The sequence below is a fragment of the Medicago sativa genome, chromosome 5, assembly GCF_051527215.1.
Source record: "Medicago sativa cultivar Bolivia chromosome 5, Bolivia_mono, whole genome shotgun sequence".
NCBI lineage: Eukaryota > Viridiplantae > Streptophyta > Magnoliopsida > Fabales > Fabaceae > Medicago > Medicago sativa.
The window spans coordinates 64279258-64305854 of record NC_140753.1 but is presented as its reverse complement, the minus strand read 5'-3'; the positions used below and the strand labels follow the sequence as shown (position 1 = coordinate 64305854).

Here is a 26597-nt window from a genome sequence, read left to right as displayed (position 1 = left end):
CGGATTTATTGTGCATTCATCATAAAAAATTAAAGATAAAAACGGTGTACACGTTGGACGTATTTTGTTTGCTTGAAAAAAGATTATTTGTCAAATAAGACAAAAGATAAGGAGCAAAGTGAATACACCGTCAAAACTAAGAGAAGATTAATTAACAAGAGAATGATGCAATGCAAATGTTGTTTTCTTACAATACAAACATGTGAATTTCATCACAAATGCAAAATATAAGTTACATATTGATTAGTATATACAAACATGCCTATTCTAAATGAAATATTTTCTTCTTCCACATTGAAATTTCTTGTTGGCCTTCACAATCAACCTCCAATGTTTCTTCCAATATGCACACTTTGTGAAGTTGGCCTTCATAACCTATTAAATTTCCCCCCAAAATTACCCTTCATAATCAAGCTCCAAAATTTCATAACCTGTTCAATTTGTTTTCAAATACACAGAGTCAACAAAATTTCATGTGAATCCTAAATTTCCATTGTTATTACTTATTAGTTATCAAAACTTCTTACGAACCCTAATATGTGAAGGTCACAGAGTTAACAAGGCGGCAATTGAGAGAGCATGAGTGACTAAAGAATGTGTTTGATTAATATTGCAAGAGAGAGCATGTGACTTGCTAAAATATATTATACAATCTGAGCCGTGTAACTAATTTAATGGGTATTGTTTCATCCTCTTCTTTTCTCATGCCCCTATATATATATATACACACACATACATATCTCAAGGACATACTACCAGTAGATAAATTCCCAATAAACACCTGTCTTTTGTGTAGTCTATTGAGTCTTGATTGACATACATACACCAACACATTTAAAATTCAAAATCTACTTAAATATGCAGTTCTCGTTTGCCTATAAATGAAACTATAACCATAGAATTTTAACTTGCAGTCATAGAGCATCAATAAAGAGTTTGAGGAAAAAAACTTTTCAAATAATATGATAAAGTAGAACCATGTCATTGCTTTTTTCCCGAATTGATGTGTTGAAATATAAACAACATTAAGAACAATGAAAAATTTGGAAAATATATCTACCAATTGCAGCAGGACAGTGCATAACTACTTATTGAACCTGAGAAGACAACACAAAATCCTACTCATAAGGTTGATAATAGAAAAGAAAATTGTGCTGGAATTGGACTTGAAAGCTTTGGGAGCTTTCCTTGATGGTAAAAATTAAGGCTTAAGAAATTGTCATTTCTTACATTAGAATTGAAGTCTTTAATAGGTTAATCTCTGTTTAATGAGATCCACCCCAAATGGAATCTGGAATTTTAGTGGTATTCGCAATTAAAATTTTATCTTAAATGGTTATCTTGGAACAAGTTCATGTTAATTTTTGGAGAACTGCAGCTGTTTTGATACAATGTACAAGGTAGTATGCAGATGTGACATGCTAACATCTATTTTATGATTATGGAAATCAAGGTGATAAGAATGATGAAGCTGATCAATATTTGGATGATATCAATATTTCGCTAAAAAAAACATAAAGTAGGGTGAAAGATTATAACTATCCCCGTGTCCTAAAAACCACCTGTGACAGACTGCATAATTTCTAAACCTGCAGAATTTGGTAGAAGAATTCTCAGGGAGTTTTGAATTCATTTCTGCAGAGTGCATAATTCTTTTGAGTAAGGATCTCTCCGTTAGTGAAAAGGATCCTAACTCAATCCTTTTGTCAGCCTATGAATTCATTCAGAAAATGATTGATTGTGGTGCATGTATAAGAGCTCTAAGGGGATTATCTCTACTATAAATTAGTACAAATTTCTCTAACATACCACCTACTATAAGATATTCACTTTTCTTTCTTTCAAAATTCTTTCTAGTTATAATGGAATCTTCGCCTAGACAGAGCGGGCCGGCCCACTTTGTCATCTCTATCTCACCCCACAAACACATCTCACGCATGCCCTCAAAATTCAAAAAACACTCTTTTCAAATTTTAAATCTGGATGCATTTTTTTCTTCAGATTTTACAATCAAGACGAAAAAAAATGTGTTTTTCGCATCTAGATTTCACAATCCAAATGCATTGAGAACCCAAAAACACAAATATAAGTATAAAATATTTAAACTCCCAGTTCGATGCTTCTGGTTATCGATAATTTATTCATAGTGGACTCGTAGGGGTATTGGACAACCATCCTTTTGTCAGCCTATGAATTCATTCAGAAAATGGTTGATTGTGGTGCATGTATAAGAGCTCTAAGGGGATTATCTCTACTATAAATTAGTACAAATTTCTCTAACATACCACCTACTATAAGATATTCACTTTCCTTTCTTTCAAAATTCTTTCTAGTTATAATGGAATCTTCGCCTAGACAGAGCGGGTCGGCCCACTTTGTCATCTCTATCTCACCCCACAAACACATCTCACGCATGCCCTCAAAATTCAAAAAACACTCTTTTCAAATTTTAAATCTGGATGCATTTTTTTCTTCAGATTTTACAATCAAGACGAAAAAAAATGTGTTTTTCGCATCTAGATTTCGCAATCCAAATGCATTGAGAACCCAAAAACACAAATATAAGTATAAAATATTTAAACTCCCAGTTCGATGCTTCTGGTTATCGATAATTTATTCATAGTGGACTCGTAGGGGTATTGGACAACCATCCTTTAAATATATATTTATGCTAAAGGTTATGAATGTTACACACATGCAATAACATTAAATACAAATTAAAAATAGAGACAATTTTACCCTCATTAAATTTTTTATTAACATATCCAAGGCACATTAGTCGGTTATTTTATTTTGGTGCACCTTGTAACAGAAAAAATGTTTAGAGTATCCATATATGATCGATAGATCTAAAATAGATATAATATAAATAGTTTTTTTGGTCAATTTTGCATTAGTACAAGAAAAAAAACACATGATTTACCTTTAATTATTTAGTTTGAGGAAATCAAATTTCCCTTTTTCTAATAAATATGTGTGATATTGCATGAATTTGTCAGAATTATCGTGAATCATCTTGACTTTGTAAAATCATGGTGACACACATCGTGGATTTTAATAATCTCATTGTGACACTAAACATACACAATGAGTTCAAACAATATGAGGGTTAACATGTACACATGATCAAAGCTTGCTCTTCTCAATCTTCATTTGGCACCTCTTCTACGAGAGGCTTCATATCTTTCGTTGTTACAAGAGGTCACTTCATACTTATATATTATTCATTAACCAGTAGTCATATCTACTAAACTAGATAGGAAAATGAATGTCCGTACGTTTTACTATTTTGCCCCTCTGGGGGTATTTTCGTAAATTGGTAAATATCCATCTCCCCCCATATATATATGTGAAAAGGAAAGAAAAAAAAAAAGAAAAGGGAGAGAGAAACGGGAACGGGAGAAGAAAGGGGGAACGGGAATCCGTCGCGAAAAACGGCGGCACCTTCTCACTATTGCTTCATTTCCATTTCCTTCTTCAGCATGCTAAAAAAAAAACGCCTTCTCTCTAAAATAAAACACACCACCGCCGTCAACCTCGCCGTTGATCTTGCCGTCGCCGCCGTCGAACACACTGATCCACGGTTCTCCATCTTTCATCAGCATGCATGTCACAGATCAAGCCTCAATCTTCTTCTCCTCTACCCCTCTCCCTCAATTTTCACCTTGGGTTTTCATTTTTATTCAAATTCAAACAATAATTTTAGAGAATTGAATTTTTCAACTTTCTAATTTTTATTCAATCAATCTAATTGCATGCAAGTCTCCAGAAAGTTGTTTTTGTGATTTTAAGGGTTTGATTTTGTGGTTTTGGTTTGTTTTAGGTTCAGAAAAAGGTTTTTCAGAATTTTATTGTTCTTGGATGATTTTCGTTTTTTGGGTTTCTGTTTGTGGCTTTTTTTTCATGCTTTCATGTGTATTTTGGTGAGTTGGTATCTTAATGAGGGTTTTGTATTTGTTTGGTGAACGCAGAAAAGGGAGGAAGCAGGACAATTTGTGACTGTAGTTGAAGACCCTTTTCAATCTTGCGTAACAGTTTTCATTCTTCTTTAGAAAGCGGGATGTGTCTGATATTGTGATCTTCAAAGCACCATCTTGGTTGAAGGTATATTTTACTGGCACAACAGTTCAATTATTGCAAGTTTTTGGTCATATTTTATGTTTATGAATTATGATGTTTATTGTTTGATCTGGCTTATGGTGTTTCATTTTGAATTGTTGAATTTGAATTCATATACTTATATATATTTCACTTGTGGTGTGAAATTGTTGTTGAATTTCATCAGGGTTATGTTTGATTTGAATTTAATTTGATTTGGAATTAGTTTTGTGCCCTAATTTTGTGTTTGCAATTTCAGTTTTGGCTTCAATTTGTTGTGTTAGTGTGTTTTTCTGCTTCCAATTTTCGATCTTTATCGTTTAATTAACATGGGTTTTGTTCATTCTTTTAAAATAATTGAGCTTTTTTCTCATCTTGATAGTTGAAGCCCCAAAATTACTTTGATTTTAATTGGTTAATCCCAAATTGGTGTTGTGTGGTTCATTGATTGTGCATTGTGAGAAATTTAGAAGCATTGTATAAGTTGATTCAATTCAAATCAATGATTTGTGTCCTGTTGAGAATTGTATGAGTTTATCTTATCACATTATTTTAATGATTTTAAGCTGCAATAGACATTTTCATATTATTTAAATAGCGATGATTCTATCAGATTTTAACTTGAGAAGTTCCATTAGACTTGATTCCTGGGAAGTTAGGTATTATTGGCTTCATAATGTGTGGAACAAATTTTCAAGCCGTGGATTTTGGAGATGTCAAAGGTCACTGCTTGAAGAGTTGAAGTAAATTAGTTTTATTCTTTCTTTTTTTGATCATTTTGGTTTTGTTATTATATCATAGCAATTTTATTGTGTATTCCACTGTATGCATATTGTCTAAATACTGCTTTAATTAATCATTCTTAACCAAAATGAATTTAACTATGTGTTCCATACAATTTTTTTTAAGCATCATTGACTAAAAAAGGATCTGCATCAACAATGGGCATTATTAAGATCTTAACAATTTGAAGTATTATGACTATTCCATAATTTTCTGTTTTTGTTTTATAACAATAATGATCATAATTTTGGTTTACCTTACTTCTGCAGTCATTGATTGGTCATTTTGATTTGGATCCGAACCGGGTTGATATTGTAAGTTGGATCTCTTCAGGTGTCTATTTTCCCAATAAACTCAGGTGCCTATCTGCATTATCATTTATTGTTGTATTTGGCTACTGACAGATGTTTCTTATCAGATACATGAGTGTTTTGAACTTCAGCCAGATAAAGGTAGACATAAATCATATAGCTCATGCGGTATAGAAGCAACGAAGTGCATCCATCGGTGATTTTGAGATTTTTCATGGTAGCGGTTCAAATGTTTGGGTTCGTAGTTGGATCTGGATTGCTGTAATATTTTTTTAAAAAAGTTATGCGAATTTTTGTGTGAGCTTCTAAAAATAGAGCTGCTAATTTTTGTGAACTTGGCCAGTTAATTTGGAGTTTGAATTCTTTAATCCTTTTGCAGATGTTCCTTTATCAAATGCTCTGTGGAGTTGCTTATTGTCATTCACATAAAGTTCTTCATTGAGACTTGAAACCACATAATTTGTTGATATTTGGCGCACTAATTCAGTAAGGCTTGCAGATTTTGGATTGGCTAGGGCATTTGGCATACCTGTCAGAACATTTACACATGAGGTTTACTATTATTTACACATTTACACATTTGGCATTTGTTTTTTCTTAAAGGGTTTGATTATTGAGTATGCTTAATTATGATTGTGATAAAATTGATGATGTTTTGTTTGTATGCAAAACAGTTGAGCATGCTTAATTATGATTAGTACTAGATAATATAAAAGTGCAAATTATGATTGTAACATACATCTGATATAATTCATGCTTTCATTTTTCAAAGAGTATAAGTTCAAATGTATCTCTATTCTCTAAAATTTGTTATGTCCTATAATTGGACACACATTTGATATATGCCCGCATAAATATGAATTTGTTGGTTGCGAAACCAATTGGATTGGAAAGCTTACTTTTACTACTTTAATACTGTCAAGTCTTATATTTTTATATTGGTTATGTTATTTATAGTGATTTTATGAATTGAGCTGTTCGATTTTACAAGTTATGTTGCATCAGTCAGCTTAGAAAGTTAATATCTTAAGCTTGGAAACTCCTTTTCGAGTGGGACCAGTTGCGTTTGAAAGAGGACATACAGTAGTTTCTTCATGTTTAATTTCATAATTTTATAATTTGCCTATATGTCCCAGTTGCTATTTAAACACAGCTGTTCTGTCACAGAATTTTAAGGTACATGGTTGACTTTAGGTAATCCAAAACTTGAGTTATATGAATCGGCTTGAGAAGCTGTTTTTCCAAGTTTATGTCTATCTTCTCATCAATGTGTATGTTATGTTGCAGAGACAAAGAAACATCATGAAGAGTCTTAATGGTTATAAGGTCATTGAATAAACAAAAACTTAGGAACACTCTATTAGAACTTCTTTGATTTGAGTTGTTTTTTCTCTTCCATTTTAAGTCTTAATTTTTCTTTATTTTCATGATGCATGTTTTTATTTCCATTGCATTAATCCTTGGTGATGGACTATACAACTTTATCAAAATTATATATTTTAGTGCCTTAAATTTTCAGGCCGGCATGAAAAAGAGGGATCACAATGCAGGTAAATAAATGACCTTTTATCACTTTTTGCAGTAAAAAAGCGTATTAACAAAGCTATTTATGCTCTGATAATAAGTCTAAAAAATGAGTCACTTCAAAAGTGACAAGTGGTTTAGGTCATTATACAAGTATATGGATAATTAGTTAACAAAACCGTAGGCCATGATGCTAGATAACTTATAATTTTAAGATCCTAAACTCTCACATTTTGTCTCCTCTAGCATGGAAAAATTTTCTGCACTATTTTGCACAAATCATACTTAAATATGAGTGTTTTCAACCTTGGTGGATCAATTGAAGATGAAATAAGGTGGAAGTGCTAGGCAGCCGCCTTGAAACTAACCTTTGTTTGGAGGGAATATGAAATGTTGTTTTGAATGTGATTGTTCTCTCTTGGACATCCTTTGTCACCAATAGTGGTGATCAATTTCAGTGTTGCTAAGCTAGCTTCTATTATCCTTTTAACTCAACATGTTCTTACATATTTTAAGATAATTTCAAGCCTGCAATGCTCATGGACTTTGTTGTGTTCCTTTATATGATACCTTAGGTATGATCCCACCTTCTTTGGTATCTATCTACCTACTGAACAATATGAGAAGTGATTTTGCCTTTGATTTGTGATGACACAATTAGAATGAATAATGTTTAGTTGAATGTAACTTCTACGTACACAAGGAATTTGTGACGGGTTCAAAAATAACCAAGGCAGGTATTAACATAAATAATTAGTTATCAATTATCGCAACAGGGACTTACTTTTTCGTTTGATTTTTGTGCATCATATCTGATTTCTTGCTTTCCTTGGAGTTCTATTTTTTCAACTATAAGTAGTTTCAATCAAAATTTAGGTGTCACTATATTGTTGTTGCTTGCTTTTTCATTAATTATAGTCAATTGTTGCTCAACAATGAGTGGTTGTGGTTATGGTATCTTTGCAGATATTAAAATGGTTTGGGAAAGATTTTGGAATCAAAATTCTTGACAAAGTTCGTTTAAGATGGATCATCAGAAGTCAAAGGAACACTTGATTTTTAAAGATGGGGTGAGAAAAAATAAAGCAGCAAAGGCTAGACTTCTTAGAAAAAATGTTCTCCAAGTTAAGAAAACAAGAAGGCTGAAAACAATGTCAAAAGAAAATGCTCCAATCTCATGTAAATGTTCTATTTTTTTATTCTTTTTTATGAATATGAAGTTTGCATTTTCACTCATATTCTAATCTTTTGGAAATTGTATTCTGGCATGTATATTTTGTATAATATTTCAATGACAACTTCACTTCGTGGTGATAATAACCAACTTCGAAATAATACTAACATGATCACAACTTCTACAGCTGCATTACCTAACAAACCATTAATATTTACTGCTGTGAATTCTAAGGTGAATCAGAAAATAGAAGAAAGTAATGTTACCTCATCTAAAGTCTCAGAGATTCAAATCTCTACTCCTCCGCCGAGTAACGAAGCAATGCAAGAATCAATCCACAACAGGAAGAAATGGATAAATGATGAGGAGAACTCTTCAAAAGTGGTGAGAGGATTTCGTAAGCTTATATTCTTTGGAAGAAGGAGTTGAAGAACCTTTGTGGATTGATACTTTTTCACAGAGGGGTTCACATGAACTTATGAATTGTTCATGGAAGTTATGAGTTCTCTTTATCCATGCTTTTGGTTATTCAATATTTCAAAAGAGAGTTTACTTTGTCCATTATTAGCTCAGTAGAAAGTGTTTGGCAAATTGAATTATTTGTTGTTATTGAACATACTCATTCATGTGACATGGTAGTCATGTGGAAGATTGTAGATAGTTTCTAGCTTCCCACACCTTATAAGAATAATACCATGTGGATTGGAATTGCTATCATACTAAGGAAGGATACCAAGTATAATACATTTTCCATGTTTTGGAATAATAATATTTTCCATTAGAACAAATTTCCTTCATTACTTTAAAAAGTTTATAGCAAAAAAGTTTTTCGGTTGGATCGAGGTCCACTTATGAGGTCCACTTCTGGAACCGCACCCGCATTAGTAGATGTAATGATCCTTTTTAGTTTATAAATGTGCAACTTTGATTGTTTATCATTTTAGAGTTATTAATCTGCAACATTTACATATATGTTCTTAGATAAATTTATCAACATTATTAAAAAGAGTAGAAACCTGAGCGCAAATACGAATCGGTTTTAGTAATAAACAGATTTTTCAAATTATAACTTATTCAAACATATAATAAAGAATTTTAAAACCATAGTATTCTAATTGCCCACGGGTACCCGTGGGTAAAATCCGTCACGGGCATGGAGCGGGTAGCTAAATGAGCATCCACGGGTATAATAAATGGGTATTTGACTACCCATTTTAATATGAACACAGACACGAATTTGATTGTATCTATAACCACGGGTACCCATACCCGATAATAAATTAAGTAAATTATTAAAATATCTTTATATATCATATCTTATTACTTAAAGTTGTAACATTATTGAAGAAAATTTTACCGCCCACCTAAAAATCCTCAATAATAACCTATTTTTATTTTAAATTTTTTTAATTCAATCTTATTAGGTTTACCGTTTCCACTTCATTCACATCATAAAATATATAGATTATCTAAGAATCATGAATTTCATATGGATTATGTATGATTTATGAAATTTTGAACGGATTATGTATGGATGTTTAAAAGTTGAGGTTTTTTGGTAATTAAAAAAAGTTTTTATTTGTACCAAAAAATAAATAAATTCAAAACTCCATGGGTACCCATAGATACCTGAATACCCACGAGTACCCGTATAGTGGGTACCCACGAGGTTAGATTGACTCTGCATAATGCAGGGGTGGTGGATCGGATCAAGTACACAGTTCACAATTATTCTACTAAATTAAATTTACAGTTATTGAGTTGTGGAAAGCCACTACTTTTCCAATGCGCGTTTAGCCTTCTCAATTGTTGTCTTCGCTGCAACTTGCTTTGCATCTCTCTCTGCAAAAAAGGTCCTTAACGTTTTCATTTGTTAATCGTGATAAGCCGTTTTGAACATTTCATTTTCTAACCCGTGATGCAGGAGTACTCTAAATATTGTGTTATGGTTTATAATTATATGTTATTTCGCAATCTATCCGTCCGATATAATATTTTGTCAAAAAAGTAGCTAACCCCCGTGCGAAGCACGGGTTTGTAACTAGTTAAGTAGTAAATACTTACGAAATACTTCAGAAATACTATTAATAGATGAATATTTTATTATTGAGTCATCTTTCTTATTGTGATTTGTGTATCACAACAGCAATTTAAAACTATTTTCGTTGGAGAGGATTAGCAAATTCAAAACAGTTCACTAATGCAAATGTAGCTAATTCCACAAATTTTTGGGATATATGTATATTAAGAAGAAAAAAAATTAATTTTTTAAATAAACTTTTTTTCACTTTAATATTTGTATAGAAAACAATACAAATTGTTCAATATTATTATTTTCATGACTTTCAGTGTAATTTTTTTTTTAATAAGTTGGGTATAGAATTTTTAAAATAGTAAAACATTCTTAACGTTCCCTCAAAAAAAAAAAACATTCTTAACGTAAATGCTTGGTACTTATATATTGCAAACAAAATGACTACTGCCACTTTACTCGATTAGGATGAATGATTTGGATTTCACATGATGATTTTTGAGAGAAGAAGAAAATGCAAGGATGCATTGTCATAGTAGAATTAGAAATTATGAGGATAAAGAAATTAAGAGATAAGTTATGCTCCTTGTGTCCTAGATTTTTTTTTCTTCCTATGATCAGAGAAATTCTAAAATATGGATCTATTGTGAACTCGCTTGGGTGGTCTCTACAATCTCGCTTGAATTTGGTCTCTAGAGGTACTCGTTCGGAATGAACCACACACCGAAATATGGGCATTCAACGAAAAAGTTGCACTCTAGATGAGATTCTAGCCATAACCAAATAGGAAGTACATCCGAAAAGGTTATCACCGAAACTCTAACTCCCTAAGGTTGCACTCAGGCCCGGTTATAGGACCCCACTCTGTGTGTGAAATTGTGTAAGTGTTGTGTGTGAGGGGAGCAAAACAAAAAAATTACCCAATGTGTAAAACAACTACGCATATATTGTTGGGTTTCAAGTGTGAGTGGTTAAATCCCACGTCACATATGAATGGGTAAAATATTGGATATAAAAGAGAGGTGACCCACATACCCAATTTCTTGATATTTTTGGGTATGATGTGTCACTCTCTTCTGGTCCTGAAGCATTGATCTGTTGTTGGTATCGACGCTCCTCCGAACTCCCCAACTAGTTGAATCAGAATCCCCTAATTCTACTTGTTGGGAAATTGGAAATGGGAATGAGATCCTGATATTGGATCAAGTATGTGTGTATATATATATATATGAGGTGGGAACTTACACTTAGGGGGAGATGGTTGGATTCAAGTGTGAGTGGTAAAATACCATGCCACCAATGAATAGATAAAATATTGAATATATATATATATATATATATATATATATATATATATATATATATATATATATATATATATATATATATTATTCAAAGCAAATAGATCTAAACAACTGAAATTTTTTGAGAATATGATGTACACCGGAAAAGTTAAAATATTTTGTCATGAAATAAACTTGTATCGGAAAACTCTTGGGAACAAAATTCCGATTTACTTTCTCTTTGCTCTTTGAAAATATAAAAAAAACAGAGAGAACAAAGTGAAGCGTTTTACGGTTTCAGTTTAAATATGAGGGCAGATTGGATAGTTCATGCAAATGTGAAGGTATAATTATTTGCATACATGGTAAAATTTTATAGTTAGCTAATGTAAACAACATAGGCTACATGCCTATAAAACATATGTTTTATTAGATTTATACCCAAAAAAAAGGTACCTGAGATTTAGAAACCCTCTTGTTGAACCGATCAATATATCCTTTACAAAACTGTAGGATGTATAACCTAGACAAACATTGACAAAGAGTCCAAGAAAATACATATAAGTATGTAATAAAAGAAAAACAGTATAAATCTTCAACATATATTTATATAGCTTTTAAATTAACATCAATACAACTAATCCAAGAACAAGCTGTTCAAGAATTAGAGAAAGATATACAACTCTAGCACGTGAAGCAATCTACAAAGCCTCAACAATCTAATAACACAATCAAACCTCCCAATACAATTTACTCGCAACACCAAAAGGCTCACAAATGATCAATAGTCCCATACATACATGATTAAATAGATAAAGACCTGACTGAAATTGAAAACTTGTATAACACTGAGAGCTAGATTGAAGCATTAAAAATCCTATATCTTAAGAAAGAAAAAAAAAACTTCAACAAGCACACTTAACAGAAGAAATAAAAATCTTCTAAAGATAAACTCAAAACCTGTAATTGACATCCAATGATTTGAAAACACTATGAGCTGATACATTCCATTGGATATAAAATCCATTGGACAAGAGAATAATTAAAATTGGCATTTTGCTTTTGAACCATTTCCAAGACAAGATTTGAATTTCTTACTGATTTTTGTGTCTTTTTTCTATCAGTACCATTTTCATTACAACAATCTTTCGCCATTTATTTGAGATAGATAATATGGTAGTAAAAAATATGACTCAAAAAAAAAAAAAAATCCATGAGTGAGTTTAATTAGTATACAATATTAGTGTAAAAAAAAATCATACTTGTATAAATATTTGTTGAACTATTTTAAGAATCAATATAAGAAAGTGACATAATGGTGAGATATAATGGGATGTATGTGTATCTCTGTATATATATGATGACAATTCCATTCTATCAAAGTTTTCTTTTCACAAAATAACTTACTCTAAAGCTGTTCTTGTAGTTTTCCACTATAATTTTAGCCATTTCAACAGGATCCTGGTGGTAGTTTCTCCATTCCAGCTAGCTAGGTCTTTGATCTTAAAAATCAAAAGTTTAAAAAAAAAATAAAAAAAAAAATGAACAATCTGTTAAACATAGAAAACAAAATCAAACTGACAGAATCTTATACAGAAGAGAAAGAACATACTTGACAGTTGACACACAAAAGCAAAGAGAAGTGAGATAGATATATAAATTTTTATGGTTTATGTTTTCTTTCTTGCGCCTGTTTCGTTTTGAGATAGATAGGTTTTGGTGTTGTGATGCAGTGAGATATGACAGAGCAAATACAGCAGTGAGATATATGAAGGTGCTTTTGGTTTGGTTGGTGTACGTGTTGTGGAGTAGCTTATCAAAGAGCAAAGCATACAACAGTGAGATATGTCTTATAGGTTTGATTTAGTCATTTCTTTTAGAAAATACTTTTCTAAATTATTAAAGCATTTTATCCAAATATAAACAATATCAGATTTAGTAATTTCTTTTAGAAAATACTTTAGTAAACTACTAAAGCATTTTATCCAAATATAAACAACGTCTATTTTAGGAATTTCTTTTAGAAAATACTTTAGTACTTAAAAACCATATTTTTTATCATACTTTTCTTTATGATTTTATTTATAATTTTTAATTTTTTACTGATAAAAAGTATTTGATTCATTATATTCATAAAATATTTTATGAAATTTTATTTAATACATTATAATCTGCATGATCATGTTCACGATGCCACCTTTGTACATTTGCATAAATTATATTCATAAAATATTAAGATATTGATAGTTATTTTTTGCTTGTCAATTTGCTCTTGTTCCTTCCAGAACATCATTGATATGATATTGATTTATAGTAAAATGTTCATTTATTTATATACAATAATAATATGGAGTAATGTAATTATGATTATTGAGAGATGGATGAAAGTATTCATTCTTATTCATTAGTAGTTTTTTTGTTTCTTGCAAATTGTAAAATAGTTAAAGAATGTTTTACATAAATTATATTATCAATACATGTGTCTTTTTCTAATAAGACACACTTGAATCAACCCACGTAAATATCAACACAATCTAATTTGAAAAGACACGCCATGCATATTCCTTAAAAGAGAATCTCATATTCTCCATCTAAAATCATCCCTAGCACTCTTTTTTTTTTAAACTTGGTATCCGATCCAAGAATTTTGCACCCACTTCCACCGTTGGGAAAGCAGGAAGTTCAATAGATGTAAATTTAGTTTTGTGATATATATATATATATATATATATATATATATATATATATATATATATATATATATATATATATATATATATATATGGCAGGTAATATAATTGTGCGGCTGATAGTATGACTTTGATGTGGTTTAATCAATATTAATAATAATCTTTTGTTTTCAAAAACATCATAAAAAAAAAACTCATTGCATACATTGTAATTTTACCAGATTCCTCTTTTTTTAGAAGTGATGATAGCTCTTTGTGATGCATACATTGTAATTGGCGGGTAGTCTAATACAAGCCGTTTTTTGTATTTTTTTTAACTTTTGCTTTTTCTTCAATGTTACTAAAATGTGAATCGGAATCGCTTTTTTCTGTGTCTAAGTTCAATATCATCAAATCAAAATCTGGTAACTAAAATCACTTTTACTCATAATCGATTATTTACATGGGTAATCTCTCTCTCTCTCTCTCACTCTCCATCCATTATTGGTGCATTACTTAACAAGTTCAAATAGTACCACCAACTCAATACAATTAATGGAAAGAGATAAGGACCACACATGCATATGGTGTTTAATTGTTTGTGGTTTTTAGTGTTTTCTTAGTTATATCATGCTTTTTGTATAAGTGTTATTAACTTCTTCCGCTTCTTATAGAAATTGTGTTTAGATGGTGCACTTAGCTTGTAGTGTTCAACTTTTGTATAAGTGTTAACTTCTTAAATGAACATGCATGTGAGATTCAGAAAAGCTTATGAGACCATACTTTATTTATATCTTGATGCGCAAAGAAACCCAAAATAAGAATAACTTGTATGTGAAGAACTTATTTATATTCTTCATCACTCTCATTGTATGGCTGGCTACCTTTGATATATATTTTGATGTGTTTGTTGAGCCCCAAAACCTTTTGAGCCAGATTTTTCATTTTGAGAACATATGGAGGCTATACATCCATATGTTCTATAATTTCTTATTCAAATATTTGGTTTCTATACAAATGCACCAATAACCAATTATTGTATAGTGAGTTTTGGAAGAAGGTTAATTAACATTTGTGCCATGTTATTGTCAACTATATTAAGTATTAACCATATATCCTTAAAAAGAAAAGTATTAACCATATATGAACCTATTCCATTGAGTCCAGAGTGCATTTATAATTAATGGTGCATGATATGAGTAAAGCATGATACATATTCCATTGAGTGTCCAAAAAGTGTCAAGGGCCAATGCGCTTTACATTTGAGTGAACTTATTTTTGGAAACATATAATTGTTGTTCTTTGAATGTTAAATTCTTTGGTATCATTTCAAAAGGTTATGAATATTTTACTCGTATCATACTTGCATTTGCTTCAGAAAAATATTATATTCTTTAGAGTTTCTAACTATTTCTAATTGTTTATTTTGATACACGTCCACTTTCAATTCTTACAGTACTGATTAATGTTTTAACATACTAGGAGCAACGTAAAATCTTAGGAATTATTTTCATTTACTTGAACCCAAAATCCCTAAACAGCCCTTGTATTGATGATCATTTATACTTCCTGATTTCAAATAATTTTTTCTTATAATGCTTTTCTTAATGATTTCAAATAAGAGTTTTCAAACTAGAGCTTGAGCATGGGGTTGGTCACAATGAGCTTTAATAGTGTTGATGGAGTCTGACCCAGCTATAAAAAATAAAATTGTTTATTTATCCATTTATATGCAAAAGATTCTTACACCCCGTACGTTACTATATATGCATGCATGCATTTATATTCACGTAGATAGCATTTTAAGCAATTGTAAGTAAGTCCTTGGCGTGTGGTCCCTATGCCCAAACTTTTGAATATTACCATATAATAATACTATCCTCATATGGCCCCCCTGACACCATTACAAGCAATAAGACTTCAAAATCCACCAAGAAATTTTCAAGGTACATTAGAATATGTTATTTCACCAAGCAAGCACTATACTACTTTCAGATAGTACTTTCTGCCACTTCACACGTCAGTATTTTTTCTGAAATAGTAAAATCCAAAAGTGCATATTCTCACAAAATTGGGGACCAAGGGAAGTTAGCTCCACCTATTAAGAGCTCAAGAATTGGTAATTCAACTAGCTTTGTAAAACGTTCAAATGCAATTTTATGTATAATTTTAAATGATATATATGAGTTACCATAAAAGCCAAAAGTGCTATTGTCTAACAAATGGTCACTAAATTATCTTTAACTCATTATACTAGAGAGACTAATGATATTTATCTTTGATTTGAAAATGTCAAGAACAAATTTGAAATTATTTTTTGTCAAAAAAATGAATTGGTCCGTAAAAAAATTGTGAGACTCAATTGGTCAATTTATTCTATTTATATTCTATAGGATGGTAGACTAAGTGGTCCAATTTATTGAAGAAAAAAAATTACAAGGTTTAAGTTGTCTACTATACTGGATCAACATTAATTGGAGGAAAGGTATCTAGATTACCATCCACATATTTCAAGATCGTGTATATCTCTTTCAAATTTACCTTCTTAGGTGTGACAGTGAAATTTAATTTAATTTGTCATCAATGACAAAATAGAACCATATATGGGAGACAACGACCATGAACCACGTGAATGGACAAAAAAGCATGAGCCATGTGAGTGGACAAAAATATTTTAAAATATACTAAATAATTATTATTAGATCTATCACTTAATTGTATCTATATAATTCTCTTATTTTAACTCTCCTCTTACTATAGAAAATTATACCAAATCAAACAGACACACAAACATTCGTGAAAGAAGGAGACTTTCAATTAGGAATAAAGGGGTGACCTGAGTAACAAACTAGTATAATTTAGACGTGTTGCTAAATTACAGTTTGCTTAAATTATATGGAGCTTTTTTAAGTTGACTTATGTTATGCATAACCTTTGCTATGAATTCCGTCAATTTTTGTGAATATACCAACATGTTGAGAACATGTCTTTGAATGATATTGTCATGGTAGTTTTAGTTAGAATAAGTCAAGATTAAAATCTTTCACTTTGTTGTTAGTCAAGTACACATGTGGCATGCATCTAAGTTTGTTTTCTTCCACAACATGTTTACTCTAAATAATTTACATGTATTTCACCTTTACAAGTTAGATTCAATGTCTTTTATTACATCCCATGATTTAGACATGAATTTCTTGTCAAATAAATTTTTACTACTTTATTATTCGTGCTTCACACCTCATATTATTGTCTCAATTAGAATTTTATACAAAACTATACCCAAATTAATTTAATCTAACAATACTTAAATAAGCAATACATAACCCCGAGCGATGCGCGGGTCTCAGTCTAGTTTGCTATTAATTGTTACTTCTAGATAATTTCAATTTGTATATTAGCATTACAGTTGAGTAATGTTTTAGTCAAAATCACAAATATTGTACCTGACTACATGTAGTTAATTTGCTGTCAATTTGCTCTGATATTGATTTATAAAATATTTATTTATTTATATACAATAATGATATGGAGTAATGTTATTATTGATTATATATTGAGAGATGGCTGAAAGTCAGGGCCGCTCCTGTGAAATTGGAGACCCAGTTCTTATAGTAAATAGAGACCCCTAATAAAAAAAATTAATTAATAGTATTGAACTCAAAATACAATAGAAACTCAGCAATTATAAATGAAGGTATACAACAACTCAAGTAATAAAAAACGCAAAAGGGACGACAAATCGAGCAATAAGAAGGAAATACAACAAAAAAAACAGTGAGAACATAGATAGATGGTTCGGTTTCTGTTCTTTGGGTTTATCCTCTGCTTTCATTCTCATCTCATCTCATGTGGTAAAATGATTAGAAACTTAAGGTTTTTGAAGGGAAAAAAATGATAATAGAAGTAGGAGGAACTTCCTCTTAAGAAAAAAAAAGGTAGGAAGAACTTATTTGACCCAAATTAGCTAGGGATTAGGATGTAGTTTTTGAAGAATAAGAATAAAAATAAAAATAATGGCACAATCTAATTTGGCCAATTAAAACTTATTCGTTGGTGTTTTGTTTAAGGTGACATTACTGACGTATATAAAACTGTAATCAAACACATCATATCCGAGATTTTTTTTTTCTGCCCCTATGACCAAAAAAATTGATTTGTTTGCCCTTATTGAAAATTATTGATACAATTGTCCCTGTTCTTCTTTTTAGTTGGCGAGCATGACCTTTTTTCAACAATTCTCTACCAACTTGCAGGTTCCGTCTGAATTAAATTGGCGAGCTGATTTTTATATGTTTTTTTTTCCTGTTCCTTATTTGAATTGGCGAGCAATCCATTTTTTTACTTTTTTTATTTGTGTTCTATTTACAAAATGGCAAGCATGCCATTATTTTTTTTTTTTAAAAGATGCCATTTCTAATTTTAAATGGCGAACATGCCATGTTTCCTATATTTTTTCCAAATTTTTTATTAAAAAAAAACACTTTTCTTGAATTTAAAAAAACAACCTAAAATGATTTTTTTTATTAAGCATTTAACAAAAATACATTAAAATGAAACATTGTTACTGTTCTGGACCACTCACACGGCTACACGTGTACAATATTACGCCGCCTCAAGGCTTCGCACTCAAAGGAGCACGCCAACTCGCATGCGTCGTGCCACACTAGAGCACGTCTCCCTGCATGGACCTTTCGTTCCACCGCAAAAGACACTTCGCCGCTGCACCGGAAGCCGTTACCGATCATCGGAGCATTCTCCACAACCGTTGCGACTCAACCGTTATACCAGCTGTATTTACAAATGAGAGTGTATACGCAATCTACAACACAAGGTTCGAAGTAGTCCACGACAAGAGTTATTGGCCCCCACATGAAGGTCCAAACAGTACTCGCATCTTGACTGAAATGGATGTTGTGGAAAAAGCACCGAGTAAATGTGGACTGTGTTCCAATACCTGTGATATTCGCAGAAATTGTCCAATTGTTAATCACCGGTAGTTAGCTTTCTTCGTAACGTATTTTATTTTCAATTTACCTTAATATAATTATTATTATTATCATTTCGGTTGTCTTTTTATTAATAATTTTATTTTTATAATTAAAAGTATTTACGATAGGATAAACGATGAGATTGCAATTTCATTAAAAAATAATAATACAACGTTTACATTTAAACCTAAAAACGTAGAAACAAAAAAAAAGTAAAAAAAATAAAAACCTAATATTGTAGAACAATGGCATGCTCGCCATTGTAAACATAGAACTCAAAAAATATAAAATAAAAAATTAAATGGCTTGCTAGCCATTTCAATCCACGAACAGGATAAAAAATTAAAAAAAAATTGTTCGCCATTCCATATTTGACAAAGCTGCAAGTATGTCCTCGTGAGCTTAGCTCAGTTGGTTGGACAATGCATAAAAATATACAAGGTCTGGGGTTCAAACCCCGGCCACTACCAAAAAGCCTGCAAGTATGCAGAGATTGTTGAAAAAATGGGTTATGCTCGCCAACTTAAATGTAAAACAGGGGCATTTTAGACTAGGGGCTAGGGGCAAACATATCAATTTTTTTGGTGATAGGGGCAGGAAAAAAAAATCTCCATCATATCCACCAACCACTGAAATATGAGTCAAATTCCTCTCTGATATTAATTTAAATATTACATTTTATGAGAGACTGAATTAGGTCACGAGCAAATTATGAAAGATTAAATTGAGTCTTACTCGAAATAAAAATTCATGCAGCAGAATTATGTAAATTGACATATACTCCATTGGCTCTGCATGCTTTATTTTTACCTTAAGGCTTAAGCTAAACAACAAAAACTTTTTAGTCTGTAGTCCTAGATTTCTATCTTAACTGTTTCAACTGCCAAAGCTGTAAATATATAGTGACATTAACCATTATGCTCTCACACAAGTTGGTTAATTACAGTTTCAAATCCTTCACCATTCTTTCATGGGTTAAGTATGTGATTCGTCCCTGCAAATAGGGATCGCTTAAAATTTCGTCTATGCAATCGCTAATCCTTTTTTTTGCCACTGCAAAGTTTAATCAGTTAAAAATTCGTCCTTTGACCCAGTTAATCACTGCCACATCAGCAATTTACCAAAAATGGCATGGGAATTGACGAAAATACCCCTGTTTTTTTTTCCTTCAAAAAAAAATTTTTTCCAGATTTTTCACGAATTTTTTTTTACAATTTTTTCTCCGAAAAATTTTAGTTTTTTCAGTTTTAATTTTAACATTTTTTTGTCCGAAATTTTTTGATTTTTAATTATTTTTTCAGATTTTTTTTAATTTAAAAAAAAAATTCAAAATTTTGAATTTTTTTAAGGAAAAAAAATAAGCCAGGAGTATTTTCGTCAATACTCATGCCATTTTTGGTAAATTGCTGACGTGGCAGTGATTAACTGGGTCAAAGGACGAATTTTTAACTGATTAAACTTTGCAGGGGCAAAAAAAAAGGATTAGCGATTGCAGGGACGAAATTTTAAGCGACCCCTATTTGCAGGGACGAATCACATACTTATCCCTTCTTTCATTCATTCACCCCCACCTCTTCTTTATGATCACCTCTCCTGTTTCCCCATTCTCACAGGTCACAATCACAAAACCACTTTCTCATGGAAGAGAAAATAAAGATACAATAAAAAAGTAAAATAATTTTGGCTATTTTTGATTTGTCCGTACGTTTTTGCTGCATGTACTACGACGAATCATCTTAATTAAAATGGATACGGTTTGATATGTGCAGTACGAATACCGTACACGTACCTAGTACATATGTGTATCCGATACGGATTGCTTTATCATGTTTGGAGTACCCGTACTTGAGAGCTCAACATACTTGAATATTTTTGTGGTGGTAGTGTAGTCTATGTGGTTGTTATCCTCCATTGTTGGATAGCCTAAGCCAAAATGAGAATTTTAAAGATCAAATTATTGTCACCGGTGATAGTAATGCAATTCAGTCAAGACATGCGCATGCATACCACCAGATGAGGTATGTTATTATATCATGTCTTTTGTTTCACTTTTTTTCTTTTGGTTTTGATTTAGAAGGGTATATAGAACATGGATTTTTTTTTTTTTTTGGGATGTTATAGAACATGGAAATTTTGTATACAATACAGTGACAAAAGAAAGTGGAATTTCTTTTATTATATGCTAACTTAACCTCGAAGTCTTTGCTTTGAAAATCATAACAAAAAAAATGCTTTAAGCTAAATTTGGTATATAAGAGTAAGAAAAAAAGTTTTGTCATAAAAAAAGTTAATTCAAGTATATAGCCTTCAATGAATTTGGTGGTGGTCCCTAGTCATGTCAAAGGAGACCCTAATGCGTCTAAAATAGTTTTGATTTTCACAGATAAATTTTACTTTTGTTTTGAGTGAAATATTGACACCGAGCTTCACATATATAGGAATAGAGAGAGGTGTTGAAACTTGACCGAAAAAAGAAAAAGAAAAAAGAGAGAGGTGTTGAATAATGATACCGAAAACATGTCTATGAACCCGAACACAGATCCATCCACCCACAAGTGAATGAGAGAAAAACACACACATAAATGAAAAAAAAAATTATATATATATTATTTCATATATTAAAATAATTTTGATACAAAATATTATTATTTTTTGAAGAAATACAAAATATTATTATAGTAACTTTATTATTATTTAATAGTTATACTTTTTGTGTTAAGAAATAATTAATATTTTTCTTTCAAAAAAAAATTATAATTTTATTATGTTAATGTTAATAAATATCAATTTTCAATTTTATTTTTCAATAGACATAGATGGGTGGTGATGTGTAGAAAACCAAATCAATGGATCCGTTTGTTTATCTAAGATTACTACAAACTTTTTTTTTTTTTTTGAGAGGAGAGATTACTACAAACTTATTTTGTACATTTATGTGTAAGTTATTTTCAAGAATTATTTTGTTAAAAAAATGATTTTTTGTTGAAAATAAAATGTTACTTTGATTAGTTTTAGAAGAAAATGATTTTTAATAGAAAAGAGAGAAACACTTTTGATAACTTTAAACAAACACAAAATAGCATACTTTTTTTTAAAATTCTCTATAAAATACTTCAAATTATTTAAAGCGTAAATAAATGACTTTTTGAAGCTATAAAATGATTTTCGGGTATTGCTAACCAATATCTCAAGTGCACTCTTTAAAAATCATAAATAGTAAGTTTTTATGAAAATAAGTGTATTCAATGCATGGAAATAAAAATGTTTAACTTTTTTAAGGAATAATATCTTCATTTAAAATAATTAAAGAGTGTTTCGAGGACAATTGTTAACATTTCTTTTCTTTTTTTTAAAAAATAATCTTTGTGTCAAATAGCTGAACAAGCGTCCATTTTTTTAACCTCATTTGAATTTGAAAAACTCGGATTGCCTGCCATCAATAATTCGACGGCACATTTATAGTAGTATCGAGATTTAAAGTTTCAAATATTACATTTGGTGTTTCTTAATTTTTATTTAAAAGATTTAAAACATTAAAATATAAACCATCCAATCTTAATTAAACGAATACGGGTATGTCCAATTCTAAATTTGAGTTGGAAAGGTGTCCAACCTATTTTGAGATCACCAAGAGGACTTCAAGATCACGTTGTTGCTTTGTTAAGGAAATGGCTCTTTGAACATTTCTTGCATCCGTTGGTCATAAATAATAATGATATTTTTTAAGATTTATTTATTTTATTTTTTTATGAAGTTTCATTCTGTTTTTTTTTAGACTACACTAACTATATATTTTACATTTTCAACGTTTATCTCAGTTATCCTACATTCTAAAAAAGATATATTGTCTCAAATGAAACATCTTTTTAAAAGTGAAATGAATCATCTTTGCTATGTCATAATTCTTAACATCACCCTCAAAGCAATTTAGGCAAGTTATGCCTCATCAAAATACATAATTTATATTTTTTTTCTTTCAGATATACACCTATATATTTTGATTTATAAAGACAAAAAATTACACCAGGGTCACTGAGCAGCATGATCCAAAGTAGCTTTGGTCCATCAATTTGGATACCATGTAGTCAAAGTTTCCACAAACTTATATACTCAGTAGTTTGTGGACGAATCAAAGATCAAACAGCTCTAATTTTAAATTTCTTTTGAAATTGATTTGACGAACTTAAAATTGGAATCATCTGTTTTGGTCCATGATGAACTAACTTTCAACAATGAGGTGCTGGTCCAACATAGTTTAAAGCTTAATTAAACTATGCTATATTGCTACACATATTCTACGGTACTCTTTCAATATTATTGAGTGAAAATTATGTACACATAATTTTATTGCATAACAAATAATTATGTACACTTATTTATTATTGCATAATAAATAAGTTGTTTTGATTAAGCTGTTTTTTTTGAAAAAGAGGTCGTAATAATTTTTTTTGGATAAATAAGCTGTTTTGAATAAGTTGTTTTTGAAAAAGAGATCGTATTAAGTTGTTTTGCATAAATAAGCTGTTTTGAATAAGCTGTTTTTGAAAATGAAGTCGTAATAAGCTGTTTTCTATAAATAAGCTGTTTTGAATAAGCTGTTTTTGAAAATGAGGTCGTAAGAAGCAGTTTTGTATAAATAAGCTGTTTTGAATAGGCGGTTTTTGAAAATGAAGTCGTAATAACCAGTTTTGTATAAATAAGTTGTTTTGAATAAGCGATTTTTGAAAATAAGGTCGTAATAAGAAATTTTGTATAAATAAGTTGTTTTGAATAAGCAGTTTTTGAAAATAAGGTCGTAATAAGCTGTTTTGCATAAATAAGCTGTTTTGAATAAGCGGTTTTTGAAAATGAGGTCGTAATAAGCAGTTTTGTATAAATAAGTTGTTTTGAATAAGCGTTTTTTGAAAATAAGGTTGTAATAAGCAATTTTGTATAAATAAGTTGTTTTGAATAAGCGGATTTTGAAAATGAGGCCGTAATAAGCTGTTTTATATAATAAGCTGTTTTGAATAAGCGGTTTTTGAAAATGAGGTCGTAATAAGCTGTTTTATATAAATAAGTTGTTTTGAATAAGCAGTTTTTGAAAATGAGGTCGTAATAAGTTGTTTTGTATAAATAAGTTGTTTTGAATAAGCGGTTTTTGAAAAAGAGATCAAATTAAGCTGTTTTGTATGAATAAGCTGTTTTGAATAAGTTGTTTTTGAAAAAGAGATCGTAATAAGTTGTTTTGTATGAATAAGCTGTTTTGAGTAAGCTGTTTTTTGAAAAGAGGTCGTAATAAGTTGTTTTGTATACATAAACCTGAATAAGTTGTTTTTGAAAAAGAGATCGTATTAAGCTGTTTTGCATAAATAAGTTGTTATGAATAAGTTGTTTTTTGAAAAGAGGTCGTAATAAGCTGTTTTGCATAAATAAGCTGTTTTGAATAAGTTATTTTTAAAAAAAAGATCGTAATAATGTGTTTTTCATGAGATAAGCTTTTTAGAATAAGTTGTTTTTTAAAAAAGAGACCGTAATAAGTTGTTTTTAAAAAGTGATTGTAATAAGCTTTTTTTTTATAAATAAGTTGTTTTTTAAAAATAGATCGTAATAATTTGTTTTTCATGAGATAAGCTGTTTTGAATAAATTAGAAGATAAATTACAAAGTACTGTATAACACAATGTATTGATTTTAAGAGGAAAAAGGGTAAAATAGTAAAATTATAACATAAGTCCTCCATCTCCTTTCCTTGTTGCTTTTTTAACTCCCAAACAAGGGAAAAGTTTTCCCTCCTTTCTCATTTCCCTCCCTTTTCTTCCCTTCCCCTCCTTAGTCTTTCCTTTCCTTCCCCTCAAAACTCGCAAACAAAGCCTAAGGGGTGTTGTCAACATTTCATATTGGTTTATCAATGCAATCCAAGGATAAGAATCTGGAAGGCAATGATGGAAGAATGAACATGGTTGGGGAAGTGGGGTCATAAAGTGAGCACGTGCCTGCAGTTGGTCCATGCCTGTCAGGGAATTAGAGCACTGTCTTTTTATTCAGCAATTAATTTCACCAAACTATAATCAATTGTCAACGGATGATGTCTAACATCATGCACTCGTGTTTGATGTATATAGGCGGCTGTGGCTGGCTACGCTAGTTCACCTTTATACACCTAATTGGTTGGCATTATGTAGGCTTTTTTACCACTGTAGCCTACTAAAAATATATACCAAAGTACCACTGTTTTCAAATTATACTGCTACCATCCTTTTTTTTTGACTTTGACAATCATTCCATTATATATTAGTGACATGTGTTATTGGAGAGTGAGAGAGAATGTTTTGCTTTGTCTTTTGTGTAGATTTGTATTTCTTTTTTTTCATATTGTTTTTTATTTTTTCTTTATTCTTTCTTCTATTTCATTTTCTTTTTTACCGTTGAATGTTTTTAATTTTTTATTAATTGTTTTGTTATATTAAAAAAAATGATTAAAGTTCTTATTTTATTTAATCATTAATTGAAGTTTTTTAATTATTAATTTAAGTTTTCTAACTAATTAAAAATAAAAATAGTTTATATTTTTTGAGAATTATTAATTAAAATTTAATAAAACAACCCACTTGGGTTGGCTTGGTGGTATTGACTTGGGACCTGGGAGTGTGCTCCTCCTCAAGGTTTCAGGTTCGATTCTCTCTGGTGCCGATTTAGATGGACTAATTTAGCTTCTTCAAAAAAATAAGAATTTAATAAAACAATTAATTATTCAATTAATGATATTTCAATTAAGCTCAACTAATCAAATTCAGATCAACTAATCAAATTTAGATCACGGATTATGCTGACGTAAGCGCTTACGTTAACATTATCCTATCGAAATCTCACTCAGTCAATCAAATTCAGATCACGGATTACGCTCACAATGTACTAAAAGGGGTGCGTAATCTTCCAGTCACGCCAATTGTCCAGGCAACCTATTACAGATCTACTGAACTCTTCGTAAATAGAGGGAGTAAGGCCCAAGCAATGATGGCATCTGGTAAAGTTTACTCAGATGTAGTCATGGATAATCTTGCCAAACAACGAGCGATATCCAATACTCATCAAGTATACATTCACAATCGGGGACATAGTCTTTTTAGTGTTCAGGAGCTGGTTCGTCCACCAAGAGGCCGACCAACAGGAACATTCATGGTAGACCTTGACAAACAATGGTGTGATTGTGGTGAATTTCAGGCATTGCATTACCCTTGTTCACATGTCATAGCTGCTTGTTCAAAAATTCACCATGACTTCATGATGTATGTGTCTCCCCGTTACACATTACAATATGTTTTCAACACTTACAAAGAGGAGTTCCAACCAATTCCTCTTCAATCCTACTGGCCGGAATACGACGGAGTTGAATTGTGCCACAATCCAGCCATGCGGAGGGATCCAAAAGGTCGTCCACAATCTGCTCGAATTCATACTGAAATGGATCTAAGGGAGAGTAGTAGACACCCAAAGAGATGTAGTATTTGCAGGAACGAGGGACACAGCAAGAAAAAATGTCCCAACAATGCTAATGTTTCTGAAAGAAATTGACTCGTTGTTATGTATCAATTTCATTTATTAATATATGGTGCATCGGAATGTCAAATTAATGTCATCGAAAATATAATTATAAGCCTCCATTTTTATTTTATAATGTCATCGAAAATATAATTATAAGTATTCATTTTTATTTTATATTTTTCTTTAATATCATTAATTAAATAACTAATATA

At 30.8% G+C, this 26597-nt stretch overlaps 1 protein-coding gene and 2 long non-coding RNA genes across 7 annotated transcripts; 2 read left to right on the top strand and 1 right to left on the bottom strand.

Moving 5' to 3' along the window:
• Nucleotides 1-107: 107 nt before the first annotated feature.
• Nucleotides 108-13012, bottom strand: LOC146923993 (uncharacterized). Its single transcript, XR_015010950.1, has 4 exons — nucleotides 12818-13012; nucleotides 12613-12707; nucleotides 11662-11728; nucleotides 108-431 (listed from the first exon to the last, which is right to left on the bottom strand). It is a non-coding gene; the product is annotated as an uncharacterized LOC146923993 (long non-coding RNA).
• LOC146923994 (uncharacterized) lies at nucleotides 3257-8678 on the top strand. 5 transcript variants are annotated; one of them, XR_015009952.1, is made up of 8 exons: nucleotides 3271-3583; nucleotides 3972-4104; nucleotides 5151-5195; nucleotides 5300-5429; nucleotides 5572-5744; nucleotides 6712-6742; nucleotides 7683-7895; nucleotides 8125-8678. It is a non-coding gene; the product is annotated as an uncharacterized LOC146923994 (long non-coding RNA). The 5 variants fall into 5 exon arrangements; XR_015009950.1 differs by having other exon boundaries at nucleotides 3257-3583; nucleotides 5300-5489; nucleotides 7683-8678; XR_015009951.1 differs by having other exon boundaries at nucleotides 3259-3583; nucleotides 5286-5429; nucleotides 7683-8678.
• Nucleotides 13013-25857: 12845 nt separating the features above from the next.
• Nucleotides 25858-26415, top strand: LOC146923992 (uncharacterized). Its single transcript, XM_085711803.1, has one exon. It carries the CDS (start codon nucleotides 25858-25860, stop codon nucleotides 26413-26415), a length of 558 nt encoding a protein of 185 aa, XP_085567929.1.
• Nucleotides 26416-26597: the final 182 nt, after the last annotated feature.

Bases quoted from the DNA above. Each gene is read 5' to 3' on its own strand.
- LOC146923992 (XM_085711803.1), top strand. From the start codon at position 25,858: ATGGCATCTGGTAAAGTTTACTCAGATGTAGTCATGGATAATCTTGCC.